The 26299-nt window shown below is 31.5% G+C and overlaps 5 protein-coding genes across 5 annotated transcripts; all 5 read left to right on the top strand.

Moving 5' to 3' along the window:
- Nucleotides 1–1130: 1130 nt before the first annotated feature.
- Nucleotides 1131–1549, top strand: LOC111830002 (uncharacterized protein At4g04775-like). The gene is made up of 2 exons (XM_023780331.1): nt 1131–1190; nt 1262–1549. Exons 1-2 carry the CDS (start codon nt 1131–1133, stop codon nt 1547–1549), a joined length of 348 nt encoding a protein of 115 aa, XP_023636099.1.
- Nucleotides 1550–7543: 5994 nt separating this feature from the next.
- On the top strand, nt 7544–13575 carry LOC111830111 (protein DA1-related 4-like). The gene is made up of 3 exons (XM_023781334.1): nt 7544–8000; nt 11430–12270; nt 13048–13575. Exons 1-3 carry the CDS (start codon nt 7588–7590, stop codon nt 13390–13392), a joined length of 1599 nt encoding a protein of 532 aa, XP_023637102.1. The 5' UTR covers nt 7544–7587; the 3' UTR covers nt 13393–13575.
- Nucleotides 13576–14679: 1104 nt separating this feature from the next.
- LOC17883304 (transmembrane protein 120 homolog) lies at nt 14680–17579 on the top strand. Its single transcript, XM_006288974.2, has 10 exons — nt 14680–15006; nt 15096–15174; nt 15256–15350; nt 15431–15535; nt 15622–15701; nt 16556–16646; nt 16731–16838; nt 16932–17018; nt 17110–17178; nt 17298–17579. The coding sequence occupies exons 1-10, from the start codon at nt 14806–14808 to the stop codon at nt 17427–17429; spliced, it is 1047 nt and encodes a 348-aa protein (XP_006289036.1). The 5' UTR covers nt 14680–14805; the 3' UTR covers nt 17430–17579.
- Nucleotides 17580–17684: 105 nt separating this feature from the next.
- Nucleotides 17685–19741, top strand: LOC17883567 (FBD-associated F-box protein At4g10400). Its single transcript, XM_023781587.1, is given in 5 exon segments — nt 17685–18004; nt 18107–18400; nt 18403–18978; nt 19063–19218; nt 19300–19741. Coding segments are annotated over 4 exon segments (1260 nt in total). The 5' UTR covers nt 17685–18004; nt 18107–18139; the 3' UTR covers nt 19567–19741.
- A 1757-nt stretch (nt 19742–21498) lies between these two features.
- On the top strand, nt 21499–23334 carry LOC17883368 (probable receptor-like protein kinase At4g10390). The gene is made up of 2 exons (XM_006288054.2): nt 21499–22111; nt 22294–23334. The coding sequence occupies exons 1-2, from the start codon at nt 21793–21795 to the stop codon at nt 23001–23003; spliced, it is 1029 nt and encodes a 342-aa protein (XP_006288116.1). The 5' UTR covers nt 21499–21792; the 3' UTR covers nt 23004–23334.
- Nucleotides 23335–26299: the final 2965 nt, after the last annotated feature.

Genomic DNA, 26299 nt, shown 5'->3' with positions numbered 1-26299 from the left:
TAATTAAATTACCACGATAAATATAAATTTATATATATAAATATATAATTTGTTATAGTGATAATTCAATTCAAAAAATAATTAATAATAATATATAAACTTATCAGATAATTATACATTTAACATATAATATGATGTGAAAAATAGCAAAAGAAAGAAATAGTGAAGAAATGATACAAAAATTAGAAATAAAACGGTGATGTGGATGATGATGTTTTCAACGTAGTGATGATTGGAAGGAAAAGACGTGACACTGTTAGCGATGGTTTTACTCGTGATTGTAGTGATGATGATACCAACGGTGAAAAATTTGTATGTGATGGTCATAATTGAGATGACATCCAAAAAAACATGACCCCTAAAGTGTTTCATAGTTATGACATTAGTTTCTTTTCTGATTTGTTGACAATAATTCAATTAGCAACATATATATTTATGTTAACATATTTTAAATGTAATAATTATATTATCATGATAAATACATATGATAATGTTTAAGTTAATGGTAATAACTAAATTGTTACCTAATAATCGAATAACAAATGATTTTACATGACAAAAAAACGTTTATCCCATAAGTAATTGTTTATCATGATATGAGTGTGATGAATAATGTTTTTATCTTGTTAATTTTTTATTTTGTTAAAACTTTTGTTAGCTGATATAAATGGAACGACGATCTATTTCCCCCCAGGAACTATCATATACGACCAGTTCCACCCACACTTTTAGCCTCTTTCTGAGTCTCCCTCAAAAATAAGTTCTACAATTATTTCCCCCCAGTTATAAAGTTCGAAACTTTTTTCCCCATAATTGTTGGTTTCCTCGGTTAACTTCATAAACCCGAAACAAAACCAAAATACTCATTAGCAAAACCGAATTAGAAACCAGGGTCTGAGTAATAAACCAACCCGCAACCCAGTTCATCGTTTGTTCATAAAATCCCCAAATCGAAGAACCCTAAAAACCTTTCCTTCTATTTTTCTTCACTTTCAAAATCGAATCAAAGCTAAACAATGAGCAATGCATCAGGATAGTCGAGTGGAACATCAAATCGTCGACAAAGAGGGATAGTTAGGGGTGTGCCGAAAAGGTGTTGGTGTGGGTCTGACATCGTTGCGAAGAATTCTATGTCAGAACCCAATCCTGGCCGGCGTTACTATCGTTGTTCTTATGCAGCAAGGCTTAGGGTAAGGAATGCACCTTATTGATGATGATGATTTTAGATTTGTTTCTCATTGTTGGATTGAATATTATGCAGCTCATTGATGATGATCATGTTTTCAAATGGGTCGATGAGGCACTTTATGATGAGATAGAGACATTGGCTTCAAAAATGTCTAGTATTGAACAAGTTGTGGAGCATGAGAAGGTGTGTTTTGCGAGGAACCAGATGGATCTAGAGAAAGAAATATGTGAGAGGGTAGAAGACGTATTGGCTGAAGCCAAAGCTGAAGCCAAATCAAGCTTGAAGAAACTGATGATTGTTGTTCTTCTAGGTTTGATGATCGTGTTTGGTTTGACTAAATTGATTGGTTATGATGTTTGATAATGATTGTGATTGGTTTGTAATGTTAGATGTTATGCATTGTAATGCTTTGTTTTTGGACCTCAATGCTTTGTAATGGTTGTAATGTTAGATGTTAAAAGATGAATGAATCAGAAGTTTAAAAAGCATTCATAAATAGGTTCAAACCGATTACATAATAATCCTGAGATGTGTATGTTTAGAAGCTTGAAAAAACAAACATAAGAGGCAAGCTTCTACACCATCCTTGCTACAGCTTCTACACCATCCTTGCTACAGCTTCTACTCCATACAAAAAAAACTAGTCCAAATGCAGCTTCTACTAGTAGCTCCGTTCACCCTCTTCTACTCCTACCTCTGTTCTCCCTCTTACTCTTGTGTGAAAATTCCTTGCGAAGGTTCACATTGAGATTGATTATCTTGAGGTTGTTTACCTTTAGGAACCTGTATTAATAGAAAGTATAGTTAAAAAGGCAGCAAAGCACAAGACATATATTCAGGATTAGAGTCGTTATGAGTATGAAACAGAAACTACAAACCTTTTGTTTCTTGTTATGAAACCTAGAGTTGTGATTAGGGGCACCACATATCCCACAATGCATGACTCGTTTCAGAGCCTTTGGTTGTTTCTTCAGAGGAGACTCATTCTTACCTTTCTTTCTTTTGTTTTTCTTACTCTTCTTTTTAGCTCCAGGCTGTGGAGGTTCAGGAGCTTGATGGACTTTAGGAGCTGATCCTACAGGCCAAAACTTTGCACCTCTCAATGGTACTAAACCATCTGTGTAGTTCCTCTGCCAAAGAGCTGTGCGAAACCAATGACAAACATAATCCTCAGGCTTCAATTTTAGCTTAAGGATAACCGAACAACTATGATTATCAATGAATCTCTTAACTTCCCACTTATCCGAATTAGAGACAACAGAGCAGTAGATACGCCATTTACAACCTTCAGCATTACAACGGTACCCAAGTTTAGTTTTATCATACCTGTACTGTCTGATATTCCTAGATGTGCGAAGAGTGTAGTCCAGGACAGCTTCTTTAAAGGCGATTTTGTTGTAGAAAATTTGGTTCTTGTACAAATTTCCATCACCTCGTCGGATCTCGTTACGACATCTCATCCCTGGAACATCTTCTTCTTCTTCATCACTGTCACTTTCGGGAATGGTATCGTGACGAATCGACGGTTCATCGACGAATTCGATGATTGCTTGCTCTAGGTTGTAGTCGTTTCGAGCGGTTATATCTTCCACATCTTCATCATCGGGTTCTTCGTCAACAGGGACACCGTTCATCTCTTCATCGAGAAGTGACATGTTGGAAAAAAACGAAATCGATTCGGAGAAGAAGAAAATTTGGGAAGATGAAGAAATGCGTAACTGGATTAGGGTTCTTGATGAAATCGAATTTGGGATTTCTTTATTTGGAGGTTTTCGGTTTTTTTCTTTTAATCGGGTTAGGTTTAATTAAATTGGTTTAGTATAGGTTTAGTTTTCTTTTACATGGTTAAGACGACATTGGTCTATAGTAAACCAACATTAACCCAGCTCCATGTGTAAATCGGTTTCGATCTTTTACGAAATGGGGAAAAAAGTTTCGAACTTTATAACTGGGGGGAAATAATTGTAGAACTTATTTTTGAGGGAGACTCAGAAAGAGGCTAAAAGTGTGGGTGGAACTGGTCGTATATGATAGTTCCTGGGGGGAAATAGATCGTCGTTCCGATATAAATAATAAAGAACTTTTTGACATTATTTTAAATTAGAGGAGAGAGAACTAAATGAAAAATTATCTTTCTATTCTTCTAGGGCTATACTTTAAATCAAGAGAATTTTGAGAAATACCCCTTTTGGTGTACCACTTTTTAAAAATACCCCTCTTTTCTATTCATTTTCAAAAATACCCTTTTTCAAATATGAAAAATTATAAAATTTTATATGGTTGATAAGGTACATCAAAATCATCATTACTACTGGGAGACTAAATCTAAATATTTAGAAGGTTTTAAAAGGTCCTAAACGGCATTTATATGGTTTTTATAAGGTTTTTAAAAGGTTTACACATTTTTTATAAGCTTTTTATATGATTTTTAAAAGGTATTTATACGGTAACTATGAAATATATGTATAAATTTACACACATGTAAAGATAACTTGTGTCTATAAATATAAGTTTATACATATTTTTTTAATAAATTTCAATTTTTATTGTGACTTTTTGATAAAATTAGAAAGAGGGGTATTTTTAAAAAGTGGTATTGGAAAAGTGGTATTTTTGAAATTCCCCCTTAAATCAACCCTTATATCTAATATATTTATGGGGTAAATTTTGGTTAGGGCCTATAATAATTTATAGAGATTTAGCTGATCATGTAGAAAATAAATGATATTGAGATGTAAAGTTCTCAATTTGAAAGTGTCAATCCAATAAGAAAATGCCACAAAGATCTTTCTCAGTGATGCCACCGCTTCAAATGTAATAAGTCAGCGTTTGCACAACACGCAATGTCTACAATTGTTTAGCTTGTCTGGAACAAATGCAATTTGGTGTTTAATATAGCAATTGAATGATTCATGAAACTAACATTTTAGCTAAACATAAAATAATCTGATGGTTGGCATATTTTAGTCGGATTACTGTCATTTTTTAGTCCCCCCTTTAATTTACTCAAAGTTTTACAATTATGAACTTTGTATATTTTTATTTCTAAATTTTCATTTTCAAAATTGCTAACTCACATAATCACGATATTGTCAGGTCTATGTGCTAAAATTTTGAAAAATTGCTATAAATAACTTTAACTAAAATTGTACATTATGCTAATATAAATATGGAAAAATTCAAATCTAATATATATATATATATTAGATAAAAATAAGTAAGGAAATATCTCTTTCTTTCTTATAATAAATAAATAAAAAGAAAGGAACAAGTAAAATTAATTTTACTTATCAATTTTACTTATCAATTTTAAAACATCAAATATAATAAACTAGTAATCTTACTCAAATAAAAAATTGTTATACGGAAATCATACAATACCATTGTTATAATGAAATTATACAATATCTTACATACTCTTAAAAGAAAAGAATTATTAATTTTTCTTAAAGATCTAATACTTTTGTAGTATAGGAAATATTACAATTAAATAATTCTTAATATTTTAAAAAGATAATTATAAAAGACTAGAAAAATGTTGAGAATGTTTCTGATCACAATGTAAGAGATAAAAAAAAATCATACAAAAAAATATTATATAAACTTATTAAAAAATATATATTAGAAACTGCATAATAAAGTTTGAAGGTTTTTTTGACAAATACCCCTTTCGGTGTACTACTTTGCAAAATACCCATTTTATATATCCATTTTTAAGAAAGAAATTTTTGAGAAATCTCCTTTTTGGTGTACCCGTTTTCAAAAATACCCCTTTTATCTATCATTTTCAAAAATACCCCTGTTTAAATATGAAAAATTATAAAATTTTATATGGTTTATAAGGTACTTCTATAAAATAACTACTACTTGAAGATTCGATACAAATATTTTCTAATGTTTTAAAAGGTTTTAAATCTTTTGTACAAGGTTTATAAAGTTTTTAAAAGGGTTTATTTGTTAAACATAACAAAGTTTCGTATAACTCCTTATTCGTTAAACATTACAAGTAAAAGCTGTACAATTTTAATAATAATTTTTTTAAAAATACTACAAATTAATAGTATTTTTTAAAAAAATTATAAAAATTATCACATGGTACACCATGGGTTTTCAATTTGATTAAAAAAAATTAACAAAAGAAATAAAATAGAAAAATATTTTTGTAGCGTAGTGCATATTTTTTTCTAATTCTATTCCAAAAACATTACCAATCACATGCACCATGCTGCTGTAAAGAATCAAAGTCAAATTTATATATAATTTGACTTTGAATGGGTCTTATAAACCAGATACGTTGAACTGTCATCAAACCAGATATAAGAAATGTCATTGATTTCCATGTGGGATTAATATGTATTTTGATTTCCAATAAATATTAGTAAAATGATCTTTTTTTTTCTAGAAATACCCTAGCTTAAGTTTTTTCTAGAAATATTTTATTAATTTATTTTTCAAAAAAAAAAATCATGCAAGTTTTTTTTTTTTTCTAAAAATAATACGAATGCAAAAATTGATTTTTAATGGTGTTAATTTTTGTTTGAAATTTGGGTTAATTAATGTTTATTTTAGGCATAAATTTTAAAGAGTTATGGTTGAGTATTTATGATTTTAAATTATTAAAACTAATAAAATATAATTAACTTTGTATAGATTTATGAAAAAAATCATCTATTTTAGAAAGACAAAACAATAATTTAAGCCTGACCTTTAAAGGAAACAGAGGGAGTATATGATAGTACTTATGGTTTGAGCTTCAGCAAAACTCGACATATAATTAAACTGCAATAATCTAGAAAAACTCGCTTAAAACTGGTGATCCAAAAACTCATAAAAAAATACTTTTTTATTTCACAAACAATGTTATTATGACACATTTCACACAAATTAAAAAATACATATGCCTCTATTGAATTAGTAATTTACGGGTTTTGTTAGTTTTAAATTGAAGGTAAAATTAGAAAGTTTAATGTAAAAGATGCATTGAAAATATAGAGTGAGAGAGAGTAGTATGGTTTCAATATATAATATGCGTCTAAAAAAACAAATGTAGTGTATGTATTCAATGAAGCGAAGCATTCGTTGTCAAAACCTCCGACAGTGCATTCGTTGTCGAAATCCCCGAACTTTCGTCTGCTTAAAAGGATATTGTGTTTTATGTTCAACTCTAAAAAGTCATGATGACAGTTTTGTAGACATTATTGAGTTTAGGTAGTTCATCCATCTGACTTTGACCGATTAAAGTCATTTCATCAAAATATATCTTCAGAATAAAAAGTTTTAGAGTTTTAAAAACAACTTGGCAATGTACTAGAGGAGTGTTTCTAAGCATGTCAATTAGGGTTAAAGTTAGCGAATTAGTTTTGCCCGTCACTGAAAAATATCAGATTTGGGATAAAAATATATATGTTCAAAAAAAATTAGACCTTATAAGGCAAAATATTTTTTTGGGTTAAGTCAGGTCGGGTTCGGACTTGTCCGAAAAGCCTTTAAACAAATACACTTAAGTATTCAAAGTGGGATTTTTTAGTAACTTGTGTAAGATTTACAACATGTATGTGATTTATAGTTAAGTTACGGCTGCTACTATCAACAATGGTGTTACCAAATGAACACGTAAATCAGCCTAATTAAAACGTTCATCAAACAAAACTTTAAGTCAGCCGAAACATGAATGCATGCTATTAGAGTAATTAAAAACTGAAAAACGGCTGCCAAGTTCAGCCGTAACTCAACTGTAAATCTTTAACTCAGCTGTATCTTTAATAAGTTAGTCGTAATTGCATGCTATTCTGGTAATTAACCATTCGCTAATAAGTCAGCCGTAACTAGGCCGAGTTTTACATTAATCCATCTTATTACGGCTGATTTATAACTTTCACACATAAATCGGCCATAATGACATACCACAACTAAGTCATTGTCGATAACTCAGCTAGCCGGAACAAGTTAATTCAGCCGTGCCGAAGCAATAACTTAGCCAAATTTAGTTGGTTTTAGTGAATACTCTTCAGGATTTTAAAAAAAATTATTAGTTATCTAAATTTTGAATAGTGATTAGTTATCTAAATTCTTATTTAAACGTTATTTTTCTAAGACATGTTATAAATTTATAAGCCTTGTAGTTCTGTTAGCGCGGGACCAGCTTTGAAATATAAAACTCAGAAATATTTCGAGTTGGCCAGGTCGAACATTAACATAAGCATGTTTCGGGGAAGGCCATACAGAGTCAACGTGATTGACACACCTACCTTGTGTACACACGATATATATCTCGTCAATATATATATCTAAGTATAGGCACAATTTTTATACACAAAAACTATACTTTCATCGATAACCCTCAGGGACAACAATTACAAAAACTATATGACATAGTCCATATCTATTGGCTATCTCGAATGGAGAACAAAGAGAATGAAGTTAACCACAACGTTTATCTCAGTTTCGACGGCAAAGATTCATGCGTATCCTCTTTCATCAGCTACCTCAACCTTGCTTTCGAGCGGCAAGGAATCTATGCGTTCCTTGACGGCAAAAACAACGACCATGATGAAGCAGCGGAGATAGAGAGCGAATCAGAACGATTCTGCAACTTAAGAGCATTCGTGGTAGTTTTCTCCAAAACGTTTCATAAGTCAATCTTGGAGAAGTATAATAAGCACCCATGCTGTGACAACGACGACTTTGTGGTGGTTCCGGTGTTCTATGGCATCAGTATAGCATCCGTGAAGGAACATATTAAGAATCTTGGTGCCCTCCAAAGATTGATGATGAAGTGGCCACATGGCCATGAATATGATGCTAAACGAAGGTATAGAGATTACGATTTGTCCAAAAAAAAAAGAAAAGATTACAAACTGGATGAGGTTGTTTTCTAGAAAGAAAATAATCTTAAATCTTATTATTACTAAATTATTATATAGTTTGAGAGCCAAATTCCTACTACATTTTTTTTTCACACTAAAATTCCCTCTAAATTATTAAGGAGTGTATTTAATCAAATATTAAACCTATTGTGTTAAGAAATAATAATTCATATATTATTAAGGGAAATATATAAGAGAATTTTTGAGAAATACCCCTTTTTGTGTACTGTTTTTCAAAAATATCCTTTTGATCTATCTATTTTTAGAAATAACCGTGTTTAAATATGACAAATTATAAAGTTTTAAATGGTTTATAAGGTACTTCTATATAATAACTATTACTGGGAGATTCGTTACAAATATTTTATAATGTTTAAAAGGTTTTAAATTGTTTTTTGCAAGTTTTACAAGGTTTTTAAAAGGTTTTTATAAGTTATGTTTACGCTATTTATGAAAGACCTATAAAATTTTATATACATACAAGGTAATTTGTGTGTATATTTATAAGCTTACACACATATTTGGATAAATTTCAACATTTTTATAAAGTTTGAAAAGGGGGTATTATTAAAAAGTTGTATTTTTAAAAAGGGGTATATAATGTATTAAAACTTATTGTATCAAATTAAAAATATATATATATATGTTATTAGACTAATGATTTGAAAAACTACTTTAAAATAAATAATAATAAAATTCTTAAGTTTACTCAAATGATCAAAATTATATGAAATCAATAAATTTTAATCATTATTTATAAATAAAAAAAATTAAATCTTGTGGGTTTAAGTAGGATTTGAGTGAATTTGCAATAAATCATAAAAACTTCCTTAAAAGGCTAAAACCATCAAAATCATATTAAATCTAAACCCTTTACAGTCTTTGAAAAACCCAAACCGACATATAACATCGTAAAATAAAAACTCAATGGTATACTGTTAACCTTTTATATGGATAATTTAAATTTTTATTGTATTTGCTTTTATTAGGTAACAACTTATGATTGGATAATAAATTAAGGGGTAAATAAAAGGATCGACTCCAAGGAGTCTACCCAGCAAATTTTTTTGAATTAACCATCCTAATAAACCATTAAACTATGTGGTATGAATGAAAATAACAACTTCTTTTCCCGCTCATACATATATAAATTATGATATGTTGAAAGTTTTTATGATTTTTGTTACTTAGTATTAAATATGTTATTTTATTAATAAAATAGATAAATTTAAAATATGATTTGAATACAAATATACGAGAATATTTTTTGAATCATTAATTAAAATTTATAGTAATTACTAAGATTTTTTAGTCTTTACTATGATTTTAACATATATAGTCTAATACATAAGATTATTTATTAATCAAATATATAAATTTAGAATATGATTTGAATACAACAAAGTTTTGAGACTAGTTTTTGAATAAGTAATTAAATTTTAGTGTACAATATTTATTAAGAAAATCTATTTCGGTTTGGGCTAATAAATTAGTAGTTATGGTTTAGATTTTTTAATTAAACAAAATTATATTTCAGCTTGGGTTGACAAAATAGTGGTTAGGATTTAGATTTTGTAATGAAACGAAATTACATTTCGGTTTGGATTGACAAACTAGTTGTTAGGGTTAAGATTTTGTAATTAGACAAATTTATATTTCAGTTTGGGTTGATAAATTAAAGGTTAGGATTTAAATTTTTTAATTAAACAAAATCATATTAAGGTTTGGGTTTATAAAAGAGAAAATTATATTTTATGCCATGAACAGTAACAAATATTTTATGGAGTGCCACATTTTCTCTAGCCTTTTCCCACTTGCCACAAGACATATTAAAAAGACAATTTTGTCCTTGTCTCATCTCTCTCTCTTCTTCTTTCATCTTCTCTTTATTTATCTAACCACAAATAAAACTCTTCACAATTATAAGAAGTATTTGGATCAGAGATTTTTTTCACCCGCATCTACTCCAGTAAAGAAATCGACTGATTCCGATCGGCGAAATTATGTGTTGCATCTCTGATGGACAAAATCCGATGGACCAAATTCGGTGGACCAGATCTAACGGACTAGTTTCGATGGACCAAACATTTCCATTTTGATTAATTAATCTTGTCCATCATGCAAATCTTTTGAAACCACAAGTGATTCACCATATGATGAAATAAGTAATGTGTTTATAGAAGATTTTATTCATGATCTAGCTAGATTTGCACAATATATCATACATTTTGTCTGTAGATGGACAAGATTCGGTCAACCAATTTTGGTAGACTAGACCCGAACCAGTTCTGGTGGAACAGATCTGGTCCATCATATCTCGTCCATCATCTTTTTTTGTTTTTTCTGCGAGGTTAATTTCGTCATTGTGACACTGCCACAAATAGACAAACTGGCATTTTTGAGAAGGTTTTGGTCAAAGTGGCAGTAATATAATTTTGAGTTATGAAAGTGGCATAACAAACAATATTCCCTTTATAAAAGAGTGGGTTAAGGTTTGTTTTATTTTTGATTTATTTTTAAATATAATATTACATGGCATATTGTTTTATTTTGATTGGTTAATCAATAGGAGGTGAATAAGAGTAGTTCACCTCCTATTATCTTGACCAATAAAAAGAGAGTATTATGCCACGTCATATCATGTTTAAAAAAGAAACTAAAATTAAAATTAGAAAAATAAAATCGATTTAGGAAACAAAATCTGTATAGATTATACGTCGGTTTGGGTTTATAAAAGAGTGGTTAGGGCTTAGATTTTACAATTAAAACAAAATTATATATTAGTTTGGGTTTGTAAATAAGTGGTTCTGGTTTAGATTTTACAACTAAAACGAAATTGTATGTCGGTCTGGGTTTATAAATGAGTAGTTAGAGTTTATATTTTACAATTAAGACAAAATTATACGTCTATTTGGATTTATAAAATAGTGGTTATATGTACACATATTTTGTTCCCATAATTTGTTTTGTTTTATGATTTCAATTTTATTTATTTTTATATATTCTCTAACATGGTATAATACTCTATTTTTATTGGTTAAAATAATAAAAGGTGAACAAGAAGGGGTGAACCCAAGAATTGCTAGTAAATTGACATGATTCAACATGTCTAAATTTCCAATAGTGTTGGTGTTAACTAGATAATAAATTAAGGATTTATACAACGAGTTAATGACACGAACGCCTAAACCGCCTTTTAGAATATTGCTTTTACCACATTTCCTAAAAGCTTTTTACTCTTTTTCAAAATGAAGGACAAATTACACTGTTTACTATTGATTTGATCATAGGTCAAAAGCTTCATTCACATTTTTTTTTTTGGTCGAAAAAGCTTCATTTCACATAAATGTTTAATCAAACACGTTTGATTGCAGTGAATATGAATTCCAAGAAGATATAGCCAGGGATGTATTTGAGAAGCTCTATCCAACAGAAGAGATTGGGATTTACGAGCGGCAACTAGAGATAGAAAACTTGCTATGCAAGCAACCATGGGCCATTTACACTTTAGGAATTTGTGGTAAGCATGGCATTGGTAAGACGACTCTCGTTAGAGCCATCTTTCGCCGAATTTGTAGTGATTATGATGCTTCTTGCTTCAACAAAGACTTTCAAACAGGATATAATGGCATGGGACCTAAGTCTTTATCTCTTGAATACTTGAGTGAGACTCCAATGGAAACGTTTGGCCAAAGTAGTTCGGATTCAGAGCCAACCTACCGCAAGAAAAGGGTTATTGTTGTTTTAGACGATGTGCAAAAAGTTCAAAGCGCAAAGTCATTTCTTGGTGGATTTGATAAGTTTGGTCGAGGGAGCTTGATCATCATAACATCCAGAGATAGAAAAGTTCTTGAACAGTGCCAGATGAATGAGATATATGAGCTTAAAGGTCTAAATGATAAAGACGCTTTGAAGCTAGTCACAAGGTATGCCTATGGGAAAGATGTTATAGAAGAAAATCATTTGGAGTACCTTCCAATGATTAAACGCTTTGATGGGAACCCACTTGCTCTTCGCAAATATGCCGAGGAGCTTAAGGGCCATGCAATGGCAGATATGGGACCTTTGTTGCCTAATGTTTCAACAGTATTCATGAACAGCCAAGAGTTATCTTGTGGTGAGGTTGAGAAGCAAACAGATACGCACATCTCCTATGAAACAGACCATGAAACGCAACCAAATAAGGGGTTCTCATCAGATGGCGATGATGTTCAGGTATGTCACACTATAATTCACATATTACTTATTCTAAAACTTTTCAAATCATTCATGAAATTAGCTAATTGACAAAAATAGCATAAGATTTAAATATGTATTTTAAATACCTAAGAAGGCTCTTAAAACAAAATCATTTCAAAAGGCTTTCAAAACAAAATCATTTTGAATTTCCTTATATATATATATGAGGGGTTCGCGGTTCACCTACAAATTTATTTATATGTTTAAGGTTTTGGCACACCAATTAATAAAACATATAAATTACTTATTTTCCATAAAACATCATTAACTAATATGAATTCAACCAATAAAAAAATATAATATAAAATATGAATGGTCAAAACATATTAAATACATTAAATTTTTGCATAGAAAATTAAAAACATCACTTATAATGAAAATTTTTTTTTGGCTAAAACATCATTTAAAATGAAACACTGAGAGTATTACTTTTTTTTTTTTTTGGTAATATGTATACAACATAATTAGCTATGTCATTCTGTAACTTGTATTTCAAGTTACAAGTTACAGCAACACAAAATGTTATCTCGCACTTAAAAAAAATCAGTAATCGAGTGACATACGATTGCAATTTATATTTTGATATTCATCAATTAAAAAAACTCATGATATTAACTAGGATTTGTAAATCATTGATTAAAAACTAAGTTGAGTTAAACATCCAATAAACTCGAATAGAGTTTGAGATTTATATCTTTATATCTTTAATAGTGCATGTGTCTTTATATATTTCTCGTTTTGTGTTCTTTTCAGGCAAATTTAGATACAAAAACCATACTTGTGCCATCATCAGAGTTGTACACTGAGCGCAAATCTCGATCTCAAACTCAAAAGAACCCAAGATTTGGCCATTACTGTAACCGCATCTCAAAGTCTCTAAGGGTTTACAGATTGGATTACCTCTCTTTCGAATCATTGTACAAACACCTAAATCGACTTTGGCTAAGGTTCTCGAAATCACAGGACGACGTCAATCAGCTAGAGCATCGTCTCCAAGTTCTACTTCATCGCTCTGGTGGTAGCATTGTTATCAGACGTCTTCTTCAATTGGTACAGACGTATAAGCAAGGGAATCCTAAAACTTCTTTAGTTTTATAAAATTGAAGATTCAACTTAAATCACAATTAGCAAAGAAAAAAAAAAATCATGTTACTTGTTTGTCTAATAATTAAAAAAAAAAAAAAACATGTCCCTAATCGGGATATCACTAGAAAAACAATCTGGAATGTTGTAATAAATGTGTAAATATGTATATAAGATGTAATAAATGTGTAAAAATCATTATTGTCTATTTAAAAAATGGTTAATTGTTTGTAATTTTTTTTTTTCTAATTTTTTTTCTGGTTTGTTGATTTATGTCTGTATTATGTACTTGGTTCCTTTTTGTGTTTAAGTTGATTAAGATATAGTAGTTAAAAAAGTGTCCCTATTTCTAACAACATTAAATTAAAATATATCTCGCCCATTGTACGAGCCTATTTCTATTATATTCTTAAATTAAGATTTTTTTGATTAGATCTACTTTTTATTTCTGTCCTAATATTCGTATATTTAGAATCAATACAGATAAAAAAAAATTTAGAAAATATTGATAGATACAATATGTGTGAGAATCCGTCGATCCTCATAGTTTTTTTGGGTGTAATACACATGATTTTGAATCATACCTATAACTACATGAACTTAACTAAAACTTAATTTTTATACACGAAGAAAAAACAAATCCAACAAAACCATTAAATATACTTTTTATGTTCCTAAAAGATTGAGGCTTGGAATTTTTACACAAACTAAAAATTAATAATTTATCAATTTCAAATACATTATTTTCTCCCACATATTCTCAATGATAACTTCTTTAAGTTTACTACTCCCTCCGTTTCAATTTAAGTGATTTTTTAGTTCAAAAAAAATTGTTTCATTTTAAGTAATGTTTTCAACTTTTTATGCAAAAACTAAATGTGTTTAATACTTTTTGACCAATCATATTTTACATCTTATTTTGTAATTAGTTGAATTCATTTTAATTAATGATGTTTTAAAAAAACAAGAAAAATATATATTTTCTTAATATGTGTGTAATAACCTTAAACATCATTTAAAAAGAAACAGATAGAGTATATATTAATATTAACTAATTTTTAGATTGTAGAAATTCAATCTTTGTTGAACATAAATCACCCTTAAACATCAAACTTTTTACATATGATTTCATGTCATTTGCTTAATTATATTTATTTTTTTGTTTGATTAATTAAAAAAAAACACACACACACACACAAAGATAATAGAAGAAAAAGGTGTGGGTATGAACAAAGCGTGTGTGATTGATTTGATGCTATTTTCGTTAATCACACTCAAAACGCTTAACACTAACCCAAAAAAAAAACAGATTCAAACCTTTTCTTCTTCTTCTTATTCTTCTTCTAGAACAAACCAATTCAAATCAAAATCATCGTTTCTTTCATCTCCACAAATCCAAATCCGATCTCATCATCACAAAATCAATCAATGGCAGAACTCGAAGACGAAGTGAAACGAATAGTAGACGAGGTCAAGGAGCTTAACGAATCATCCGCTTCTTTCATCTCTTCATCTTCTCAACAAGAGCTATCTCTCCGTCAAAACGCCTCCGCCGTTGATTCATCAATCCGTCGTCTCCACTCTACTCTCGTCTCCGACAAAAAACTCGATCCTAAACTCGTCGAGAAGGCATTGATTTGTTCCTTCTTCTTCTTCTCAAATCTATTAAATTTGATTTTGGTTTCACGATTATTGAAATTGGAATTGTGATTGTGTAGCTTGAGGAAGATCTGCATCGTGCTCGATGCATGCTTGTTGATGGAGAGATATCTTCGTTTCTCCCATCGAAACCTCAAGGTGAGGAGCACAGAGCACTTCAATTGTTGTAATCTTTGGTTCAGGTTTTGGTTTTTGATTTCATGAAATTGAGTGAAACAGGACGGTTTGTGAGAATGTTCTTGGGGCCTGTGAATGTTCGAGCTTTGCGTAAAGATGTTCAGCTTAAAGTTAAAGAAGAATACAATAGCTACAGAGTTAGTATCGTTTTTGTTTTTGCTTGCATGTGTCCTTAGTCTTGGATTGTTGAATCTAATTACGTTTGTTAATGGAACAGGACAGGACTGCTCTTCTTTTTCTTTTTTTCCCTGCAACACTTTTAATCCTTAGATCTTATTACTGGGGTGGTTGTTTGCCTGCATTTCCTGTCCAGCTCTATGAGGTAATTTTAAAGAGTTTGGTTAAACATTGTGTAATGTGTTGAATTTTTGAGATTAGAGTGTAAAAAGTTTTTATCTTTTTTATCAGGCTTGGCTGTTGTTTCTTTATGCTGGGTTGGCTATGAGGGAGAACATATTAAGAGTTAATGGGAGCGATATTCGTCCATGGTACTCTTTTATGCATTCCCTCTCATCTGTTTGATTATGAATGTTATGATTTATTGAGTTTGTCTTTGCTCTTGCTGCTAAGTTCTTTGAATTTGGAGTGTTCTTTGTATCATGAGTTGTTAGTTACCTTCGAATAAATTTTAATTTTGGATACTGTAATTGTGTCATCTCAGATGGATGTATCATGCTATATTTTGAACATACATATGCTATATGTTGAACATAGGTCCTATGTGGTGCTCAACCAAAGCACATGTGTAGTTTGATAAAAGTCATAGGACATAACTAAGTCTAGAAAATAGTATGTTTCTAAGAGGGTGTTTATCTTGAGTTCTATATTCACCAAGCACATGCGTATGCTGCTGATTTATCTTAGTATCTTATTGTTTATATATTTCTCGAAAGTAGTTTTTTTGTTGTGTGTGTTTCGGCTATTTGCAGTTAGCAAATGATACCTATTTCTGAATGGTGTAAAATATTTATCTTAAATTTCACTCAAGATGGATATCATTACCACTGAAGAAGAACTACATGTGCCTCATCATGTGGCATGGTGATTGGCAAAAAAGATGCGAATTTCTCCTCTAAAGGGTCTCCTTCATCAGTATAGAAGCATAGACTTGTGTACAGGAACTAGTAGCTTATATGGTTTTGTCAAGGAAAAATTTAGATCACTCTAGTATTTTATGATTAGAGATAGAGAACTTTAGTTTCCATGGAGTTCTCAGTGGGTGGGGGTTTAGTATTGCTACTATGCAGTGGATTTGTATATATGTATCATGTAGTGGTGCTTTGTTTGATTTATCCGATGAGTTGGAAGTGACTTAAGCTCTACACTTGATTTGGTTTTGTAGGTGGCTATATCATCACTATTGTGCCATGGCTATGGCCCTTGTCAGCCTCACATGGGAAATCAAAGGTCAACCAAACTGTGTCCAGAAACAAGTAATGCTTAAAGTTTATTTTTGTGCAGACTAAAAGTTCACAAAGTAAATACTAAATGTCATGATTGAGTTCAATCCTTCACAGAGAGGAGTCCATCTTTTCCTGCAATGGGCTATGATGCAAGGTGTCGCCATGCTTCTGCAAAACAGATACCAACGCCAAAGATTATACACTCGCATTGCACTGGGAAAGGTGCCTTATTATGTGAACTTTTTCTCTTCACTCCAAAATCCTATCTGCTTTTGTAAAGTAACTTCAAAAGTGTGCTTTGTTGTTAATATTCAGGCTAAGAGAATGGATGTCGTATGGGGAGAAACGGCTGGTGTTGATGGACAACTATGGCTGTTATGTCCTATACTGTTCATTTTACAGGTGATATTTTCTTTGCACATGATGGTAATGTTGATGTTTTCTGTTAAATTTATTGGGCTTAACAATGTTTGTAACTTTTGCTAAAACTCAGGTGTTTGAAGCATACGTTGGACTGCTGTTGCTAAGAAAAACAGTAACTGGAGTAGTTACCGAATGGCAGGTATTATTTTCACTCTTGTAGCATTGTTTCCAACGGGTATATTCCCGTATGAGCCGACAAATATTCGATAGAAAAGGAAGTAAAAGTAAAAGAAACGTGGTCGATGTTGTCATTTTCAGGTGATGGTTTGTGGCATTCTTCTGGTAGTGATGGCTGTTGGGAACTTCATAAACACAGTAGAAACACTAATGGCAAAGTCAAGAGTTAAGGCAAAGATGAAGAGAACTAAAAGCAGAGCAGAGCTTAATTAGACTTTCACAGGTGTCATCTGTTAAAAAATCAGTCTTTTATGTTTTTGCAATTCACAAATTTTTGTTTTCTTAGGCGACAAAACAATGAACGTCCTTTTTTTCTGTGTAAATGGAAGTGGTCGTTGATATATTTGATAATTTTATGTTGTATTTGTTCAATTGCAATTGACAAATTGTATGGTTCTATCAGATCTTGATCTTGAAGATTGAAGATGGATAGATAGTAATCTTGAAGATTGAAGATGATAGTCTTGAGTCTTGACGGTTAACTGTTAAAATAAGTGCATCTTTAGATTAAAAAACCATTTCAGGCCCAACCCAAGCCCAAGCCCAAGCCCAAGCCCAGACCCAATCAAACCATTCCATAAACCCAATGGCGACAACGAAGCTCTGATGATACCTTTTTCTTTCTTAGCCCTTCTCTCGATTCAAGTTTGATTCAAAATTATTGTCACTTCCAGAAATACTTAAGCAGTTCTTCAAGGCGCTTCTGATTCCTGTTCTTGGTCGAGCCTCCACTGAACTACACTTGGAAAAAGACTCATCTCCTACCAATCCAGAGATCGCTTTCTAGGGTTTTTTTCTCCTCCTCTTCTCTGTGTGGCTGTGTTGTTTACTTGTTTGGTTCGCTTGAGAAAGACACCTTTTTTAAGTCTGTATTGTGTTTTCTGTTTCAGGGTCAGTGAAAGTTTCTTAATTTTTGTTAAGATATGGACAGAATCAGTGGGTTACCTGATGAAGTACTGGTTAAGATATTGTCGTATGTTCCAACTAAGGTTGCTGTATCAACTAGCATATTGTCGAAACGCTGGGAGTTTCTTTGGATGTGGTTGACAAAACTTGAGTTTGGTGATAGTAGACGTTATTCAGAATCTGAATTCAAGAGTTTACAGTGTTTTCTTAATAGGAATCTGCCATTGCATAGAGCTCCAGTTTTAGAAAGCTTCGGTCTTGATTTAGGCGGTAAATATTTTTGAAACCTGAAGATATTAGAATGTGGGCTGTAGTAGCAGTTTCTCACTACATACGTGAGCTGAAGATTTCTGTTTCTCATTATTCTGATAAGCTAAACATATTGCCTAGTAGCTTGTATACCTGCAAGTCGCTAGTGGTCTTGAAACTCAATGGCGGAATTCTCTTGGATGTTCCTCGAATGGTTTGTCTTCCCTCTCTAAGAACTTTGGAACTTAGAAAATTGATTTACGCTAAAGAAGGATCTCTTCAGCGGCTTCTATCTAATTGCCCTGTTCTTGAATATCTACAAGTGGCGTTATGTCAACTTGACAATATGGGAACGTTTACTGTTATTGTCCCATCTTTGCAACGTTTATCACTCTTTATCCCTTCTATTTTTCATTTAGATGAGGTTGTTATAAATGCTTCGTCTTTAGAGCAATTTGTACTTGTAGATCGTAATTATGATAGTCACCCATGGTTGATTGAGAATACGCCTAAGCTGAGACGAGCATATATCAAAGTTGAGTCCACTGATCTTAAGAGTCTTATCGGATCAATCACTTCTGTCAAGTATCTAACAATATCCACAGCGGTAATCAGTTTCAAGTTGACAACTGCAAGTCTTTAATCTCGCTTTTAAAATTCTTTTGCTAATTCCTTTTTAATCCGTCTGCAGGCTATGTTTGGTGAAGGTTTTATCTTTAACCACCTTGAGGATCTGACGCTACTATATGCACCTGAAGAGGATCTGTCGAATCTCCTTGTCCGGTTCCTCAATGGCTCTCCTAACTTACAAGGACTAAAGTGTGTATCGGAAATGAATTTAAGACTTGTAAGTTCTTTCGGTTAGCTATTATTCCTTTTCTATGGCACATTAAGTTTTTTTGAATCTGATTCTTCTCCTTGATCTCAGAATGATGAGAATCATGGTATGTTTTCCTGGAATGAACCAAGTACTGTTCCCGAATGCTTGTTGTCGAGTCTACAAAAGTTCACGTGGTCAGACTACTTAGGAAGACCGCAAGACAGAGATATTGCGGTTTACATCTTGAAAAACGCTCGTCGCTTAAGGACTGCAAAATTTGTGGCTGATACACGTTTGGTACCACAACTCGAGATGATAACGGAGTCGACACGTTCATCCCGAGCATCATCAACATGCGAGCTCCACTTTTGTTGAAGCCTTGGGTTCTAAGTTGTTTCATTTATAATTTTATATAACAGGATTCTAATTTCCATCTAAACCTGTCTGTTTGTCCAACAAAGATCTTAGGTTCCATCTATGTTACGTTTCTAAGATTGTTTTGTCATGCTAAAAGTGGATCTTAGGTTCTATATTAACCAATGGTTACTTATTTCGGAGTGTTTGTTCTTTGCACTAAGCAAATGCGGACTTTATCTTCTATTCATAAATATTGACAATCTATGAGAATTACTAATAACTTCAACAAGTTTTGGATTTGTTTGTTAGCATACATTAATAGTACCGCTGAGTTTATCGTTAAATCGGTGACATCATATAGTGAATAACTAGATCCTCTATTGCCTCTTCATATACCATAGCGATTAGCAAACATGTTTACACGTCGATTGCGAAATGGGAGGACTTAAAAACTTTGATCATGAATGAAGTTGTTTTTTGTCGTCAATCTTTGGTAGTTGGTTACATGGAATTGGACGTTAAGTTTTATAATTTGGCTGTTAGACGTTTCTGTCCAATTCGAAATCTTTATGAACATGTTGCATTAAACTAAGGTTTCTAATATGTGATGCAAGGTCAAACATATTTGATTACTATACATAGTATGTGTGTGTGATTAAATTTAAAAGTAGACTGTCGGTGTTTGGTAGGGTTTATGGAGTATATGGTTACTTGGTCTACAATAGCATCTTTCACGTTTTCTTTGTAAGAGAAACAAAAAAAAAAAAGAAAAAAACAAAGAAAGAGACATAAGATCTAACCTTTTGGTTTGACGATATTATTAAATAGTGGAAGAGCCAAAATTATAATTTTGAAAAGACAGATTTGTAGCTAGACAACTAACGTTCTTTGATCGAGTCGAGTCTTTATTGAACTATCAAACCACAACTTCACTCGGTCGCAAACAAAATGAAAAAATATGTGGCATGGTTGCTTTTACGGTTTTGCTTTAGTTTTTGGAGAAGCTGTAGACTTTTATTACGAGGTTTTGAAGGTTGACCTTAGTTAGATAGGCTGGTGGAAATGAAAATGGAGATTTTAGATTTTCGGTTCTATAGCAATCACATAAATTTTCGAGTTTTGTGGATTCAGAATCAGTGTTTCTTTCCACAAATTCGCCTTAAGCACACACTAGTGATCCATAGCATTTTGTTGTTTTCTAAGTTTATCTAGCGTGTTTTTATCCGTTCCTAGTTATTCTCTGTAAATTATGTCAAAAATCTCAAAAATGGTGTAAAACTTAATCTTTTACAGAAAAAAAAATCCTAATAGAAATAATCTCTCGGGAGCTTATAAAAAGAATTAATACAATGTAAAAATCATCTTTGCAGAGCTTACATTCGTCTTTCATATATATAATTTATGGTTTATATTAAGAAAAATATGAGATACCAAAACTACTAAAATAAAGTTAAATTCGTACATTTTTGTAACGAATTTTTGATAAGCAATAAATGTTAATTTTTAGTTGAATTTGAGTTTTTTTATGTCAATACAACCTTGGTTACAAAGCAAGTCATAACAAAACCAAAATAAACACAATCAAACTAGTCTAAACAATAAAACAAATTCTAAAAGGAATTAAAGAAAAATCAAATATCTCGCTTAACCCGGCAGAACCACATAATTACAATCTAATCAAACCCATAATCTCAAAAAACCACACAAATTGCCAACAAAACATTGCAAACCCACAAAGATTTTGCAGAAATATTACTTAGGTCCACACATTTAACAATTTTGTCCTTTATATTTAACAATTTTCCACTACATTTTCCCTAAATACCAAAATGTCCAAAAAGAAATAGAAAAAAATGTGTTAAATGTTTTGCTTAATCCCAAAAAGCAATAAAACAAAAAGTTGAAAGAAGAGTAGTAGTAGTTAGAACGTCAAAGAGCTAGCTACTTCGAAGGAAGGTTTCATTCAACATCGAAAATGGCAGATTTATTAATAATCAATCGGTCAAACTCTGCCTCCCAAATCCCAAAGTCCAAACCTTTTCCTTCTTCTTTCTTTACAAATTCCAACAATCTCATTGTCTCCAAATCCATAAGTTTCTTCGATCCTCTCTGTCTCTAGTTACAGTTCACAAAACCTTTAACCAAACCCATCTTCGTGTACTAATCTAAGCTCTAAAAAACAAATAAAGTCTCGATCTTTCTCAGTTTTGCTCTGTTCTGCTCTGTTTTTGCTCTGTTTTTGTAATGGCTTGTTTCTTGAATTGTGTTCGATTTGATGTATCTACGACGACCACCGACAAACCCAGAATCGAAGGATCTGGTGTGACTTGTTACAATAGCTGGGATGATGTGGAGACTCTTACTTCTAATTTCTCTAGATTGATTGGTTCTGGTGGCTATAGTAGTATCTACATGGCTCGCTTCTCTGGCTCTGACAAAGCGGCTCTTAAGGTTCATGTTAGTAGCCACAGTCTTTATCAGGTCTTTAGACTTGAGCTTGATATCTTGCTCCGTCTTCAACATCCTAACATTGTCAAGCTTCTCGGCTATTTCGATGATTCAGGTATTGCTTTTTAAGGTGTTAGATCAATTGTGTTGTTGTATTTGCCTTGACTCTGTAAAGTTGGGAGCTTTAGATCAAATTCACTAGTGATTGAGTCTCTATTAGAATCAAAGTCTCGATCTTTATATGTTTTAGCAAGTGGTTTGATATATGTATTGATGGTCTTTGTCTTTGTGTTTCAGAGGAAAATGGTGCTCTTCTTCTTGAGTATCTTCCCCAAGGGAATCTACAAGAGAAGCTACATAGCAGCAGCAAGCAAGTCTTGCCATGGAGGAACCGTACCACCATTGCGTTTCAGTTAGTTCAAGCTATTGAACACATTCATGAGAAATGTACACCGCAGATTGTGCACGGGGACATCAAATCGTCTAACGTGCTCCTAGACAAGAACTTTGATTGTAAGCTTTGCGATTTTGGATCAGCTAAAGTCGGATTCTCTTCGATGGTTCAGCCTCCCACGATGTCGACTAGATCAAGACAAGTGAAAATGGTGGGATCACCGGGTTATACAGACCCTCACTACTTAAAAACCGGGATTGCTTTGAAGAATATGGATATGTATGGGTTTGGTGTTGTTGTTCTTGAGTTGGTTTCAGGAAAAGAAGCGTTTTCTGCTGAGAGAGGCGAGATGCTGGTGCATATAGCCGCTCCACTGATCCGTGAAGTTCTTGATTCGAGTGTAAACATCGCAGAAGACAAGGTGAGACAGTTATTGGACCCGAGGTTAGCAAGGGACAGTGTTGATATCGATGAGTTAAAGACAATGCTGAATGTCGCTGCACTTTGTATTGGTAACTCACCATCTCTACGACCTTCGGCCGCACAAGTGGCTGAAACACTTACTCAGAATATCCCATCTTTGAGTTTCCTCAGTTGTGGTAAAGGCATATGAGTTATTGGTATCCAAATTTTTCGATGTAGTTAAGTTTTTTTGCGTGATAGGGATGCAACACTGTACAGTTGGTATGCATCTATGAGTTTCTTGGAAGATCAGCAAGATGAGTTACCATGTAAATACTCTGTTTTGTTATGTGAATAGCAGCAAATAACATTTTTGTGTAATTATTTTTTGTATCAACATTTCCTAGGAAAAGTGTTTTTTGATCGTTGTTTTGTTTGACAATCTTTGAGAGAAAGGGAACTTCTGTTCATGTCAATGTATTGTAAAGTCAAGCTTAAAGGTGAAGCATGACACTGTAAAGATGAAGCAAAGGTTTATGTGACTTGTAGTGTGATTTTCAATGGCTTTGATTCTCAGTTTCTTTAAGATACAGAAACATAGCAATAGCCCTTAGGATAAATGACCAACTACTTAAATACTTTGTCTCTTGATGCAAGAGTAAGACACTATCTTCAAGATTAGTGTTTAAGGTGTTTAATCTGAGACAAATCGGTATGATCAGATCCAAACCAATTTTAAAACCAAATTTTACTGTAAAGTAGTTTAAATTGATAATGTTTTATCTCAATTCTAAAAATCAAATTTGAATCCGAACCAAACAACAAAATAGAAGAAAAAGAATATAAAAAAATTATTAGAAAAATTAAGACTATATTCGATAAAAAAATATGATTACAAGATGAAGCCTAAACCGTATCAAACCATGCACAATTGCACATTATATTAGGCTTTACTTTGAAAAATACAAAAATATGAAAACCCTAATCAAAGACCCTAAATTTATGCACATTGTTTATTAATCTGCTATTAGTCATTTCTGTGCCATTTTTCTTAATTCTTTAGATAAAATGATTTCAAATTGATTGCTACTTGAATTTGAACCTCTTAGTCTTATATTAGGCTTTTAGTTTTTATTTTATTTGCTTTAGTCCAAGTATAGTCACAGCAACAGTTGAAATGATTCTTCATTTACCAAACTCTATTATTCATGACGTATAAGTAGAGAGTAAAGCTGTTTTACTTTGAACACTCAAATTAGTTTGTATTGTATAGACCCAACTCAATAATTTTGGACACATCAGTCTTTGAGTAGATGTGTGCATATATGTCTTATGTGTGACTAATGCTAATGTCTTTTCCTTTGGTCGATGTTTCTGTTCTTTTTGACGACTTTTCTAGCAGGATTGCATTTGGAATCTTACCCAAAACCAGGTCCTACTCGTCTCCATCGACATGATGGCCTTTTTGGTAATGGCATATATGCACGAGCACGACAATGTACCTGATTGATTTGGCCTTATAAGGAGATGTATATATGGGCTTATACGACATGTATACGGTTGCTTTTGTAAAGTACTTTTCTAGTGACAAATATAATTCTCAAAAAAAATAGTAACTTTGTGACTATTATTTCATATTATTTACTAATTTGATATGTTTATAGGATAACATCCATGAATAGTCCATATATGTATTATGTATTATATCATAGCCTTATTCCGTTGGTGTATAACTATTAGACTATGGACTTCCAATTTATAATCAATCGATAATTAGTGGAAATGTCTATATATCATATATTTATCAGAATTCTTGTCCAGTTTTCGATATAAGATATTGTAGTATCTAATAATAAAACATTTTAGAACATTGAAAAGTTTTTGAAGGTAGGTTGAAGTTGTGTTCTCTAGGACAACGGCTCAAAATATATCTCAACCCATATGACATGCTCATTTCTCAACTTATTTAATCAATGGCTCAATAATAACTAGCTCATATGTCATTTATGCATTTTGTGATACTAAAATGGCACAAAGTTATGTATGACTTGATAAATAGGAATCAGAATAGGTTCGTTCTAAATCATAAGACAGAGATGCATGCGAATGTATAGGGAAAAAGAGAGTTGAATAATTGAATAGAGAATCTTTATTGAATGGAGTTGGAGGATTAAATAGTGAATGAATGTGATGTAAGGTCAAGACTCAAGAGGGGTCTCTCTATTCCCACGGCCATTTTGGATGGTTGAGAAAAAATAGACAAAGTCATCAAAATCATTATGTCTGAAATGACTTTTGTATGTTTTGACCTTTTTAGTAGTATATGGGAAACTTGTCTTTTGGATTTTATTTTAATTCATATTTTTTCTTTATAATTTTATGGAAAATTTTGTACAAAATAAATAATAATAATAATATTATTATTATTATAATAATGGTGAGTTAAAATTATATACTCAATTGACTGAAAAAGTAAGTGAATAGTAGTCGTATATGTATAATTAGTTATCTATCATCAACTTATATATTAGACCAAAAAAACCCTATACATTTAACAATTCTTTTAGCAGTATAACATAATTGATATCGATAAACTATATGTTTGTTTTTAACAGGATAATAAATGATTTAACACAATAGTAGATTAATTAACATGATAATATTAACGATATATAATATTACTTAACATGTTATTGCTATTGTTGACTTTCATAATAACTAGGTAATGTCCCGCGCATATGCGCGGGTTGTTGTATATTTATTTAATTATTTTAATTTATTTATTACTTATAAAAAATATATTAAATAAATTTTAATTTTTATGACATTTTTACATTTTATTTATTTACATCATACAATAGAAGCATACATCCAAATCTTCGTTGATTAATTGTTCAATTTTGATAGTAATTTTCTTTAGTGCTTTTAAGTATTTTTTGACAAAACAATAATATTGTTAATGATAAAAATAGGAATGATATTGGGAGAATTTAAAAAATACACTTTTAAAAATGAGAATTTTTGAGAAATACCCCTTTTGGTGTACCCCTTTTTAAAAATATTCCTCTTTTCTATTCATTTTCAAAAATACCCTTTTTCAAATATAAAAAATTATAAACTTTTATATGGTTGATAAGGTACATCAAGATCATCATTACTACTGGGAGACTAAATCCAAATATTTAGAAGGTTTTAAATGGTTCTAAACGGCATTTATATGGTTTTTATAAGGTTTTTAAAAGGTTTACACAATTTTTATAAGGTTTACACAGCTTTTATAAGCTTTTTATATGATTTTTAAAAGGTATTTATACGGTACTTATGAAATATATATATAAATTTACACACATGTAAAGATAATTTGTGTCCATAAATATAAGTTTATACATATTTTTTTGATAAATTTCAATTTTTATTGTGACTTTTTGATAAAATTAGAAAGAGGGGTATTTTTAAAAAATGGTATTGGAAAAGGGTTATTTTTGAAATTCCCCCTTTAAAAATACC

Source organism: Capsella rubella, unplaced genomic scaffold (genome assembly GCF_000375325.1).
Source record: "Capsella rubella cultivar Monte Gargano unplaced genomic scaffold, Caprub1_0 scaffold_6, whole genome shotgun sequence".
Classification (NCBI taxonomy): Eukaryota; Viridiplantae; Streptophyta; class Magnoliopsida; order Brassicales; family Brassicaceae; genus Capsella; species Capsella rubella.
This window is presented reverse-complemented; position numbering and strand designations above follow the sequence as displayed.

Bases quoted from the DNA above. Each gene is read 5' to 3' on its own strand.
- LOC111830002 (XM_023780331.1), top strand. From the start codon at position 1,131: ATGTCAGAACCCAATCCTGGCCGGCGTTACTATCGTTGTTCTTATGCA. The intron at 1,191-1,261 runs GTAAGGAATGCA...AATATTATGCAG, and splicing joins CTTATGCAGCAAGGCTTAGG to CTCATTGATGATGATCATGT.
- LOC111830111 (XM_023781334.1), top strand. From the start codon at position 7,588: ATGGAGAACAAAGAGAATGAAGTTAACCACAACGTTTATCTCAGTTTC. The intron at 8,001-11,429 runs GTATAGAGATTA...GTTTGATTGCAG, and splicing joins GAATATGATGCTAAACGAAG to TGAATATGAATTCCAAGAAG. The intron at 12,271-13,047 runs GTATGTCACACT...TGTTCTTTTCAG, and splicing joins CAGATGGCGATGATGTTCAG to GCAAATTTAGATACAAAAAC.
- LOC17883304 (XM_006288974.2), top strand. From the start codon at position 14,806: ATGGCAGAACTCGAAGACGAAGTGAAACGAATAGTAGACGAGGTCAAG. The intron at 15,536-15,621 runs GTAATTTTAAAG...CTTTTTTATCAG, and splicing joins TTCCTGTCCAGCTCTATGAG to GCTTGGCTGTTGTTTCTTTA. The intron at 16,839-16,931 runs GTGCCTTATTAT...GTTAATATTCAG, and splicing joins CTCGCATTGCACTGGGAAAG to GCTAAGAGAATGGATGTCGT.
- LOC17883368 (XM_006288054.2), top strand. From the start codon at position 21,793: ATGGCTTGTTTCTTGAATTGTGTTCGATTTGATGTATCTACGACGACC. The intron at 22,112-22,293 runs GTATTGCTTTTT...TTTGTGTTTCAG, and splicing joins CGGCTATTTCGATGATTCAG to AGGAAAATGGTGCTCTTCTT.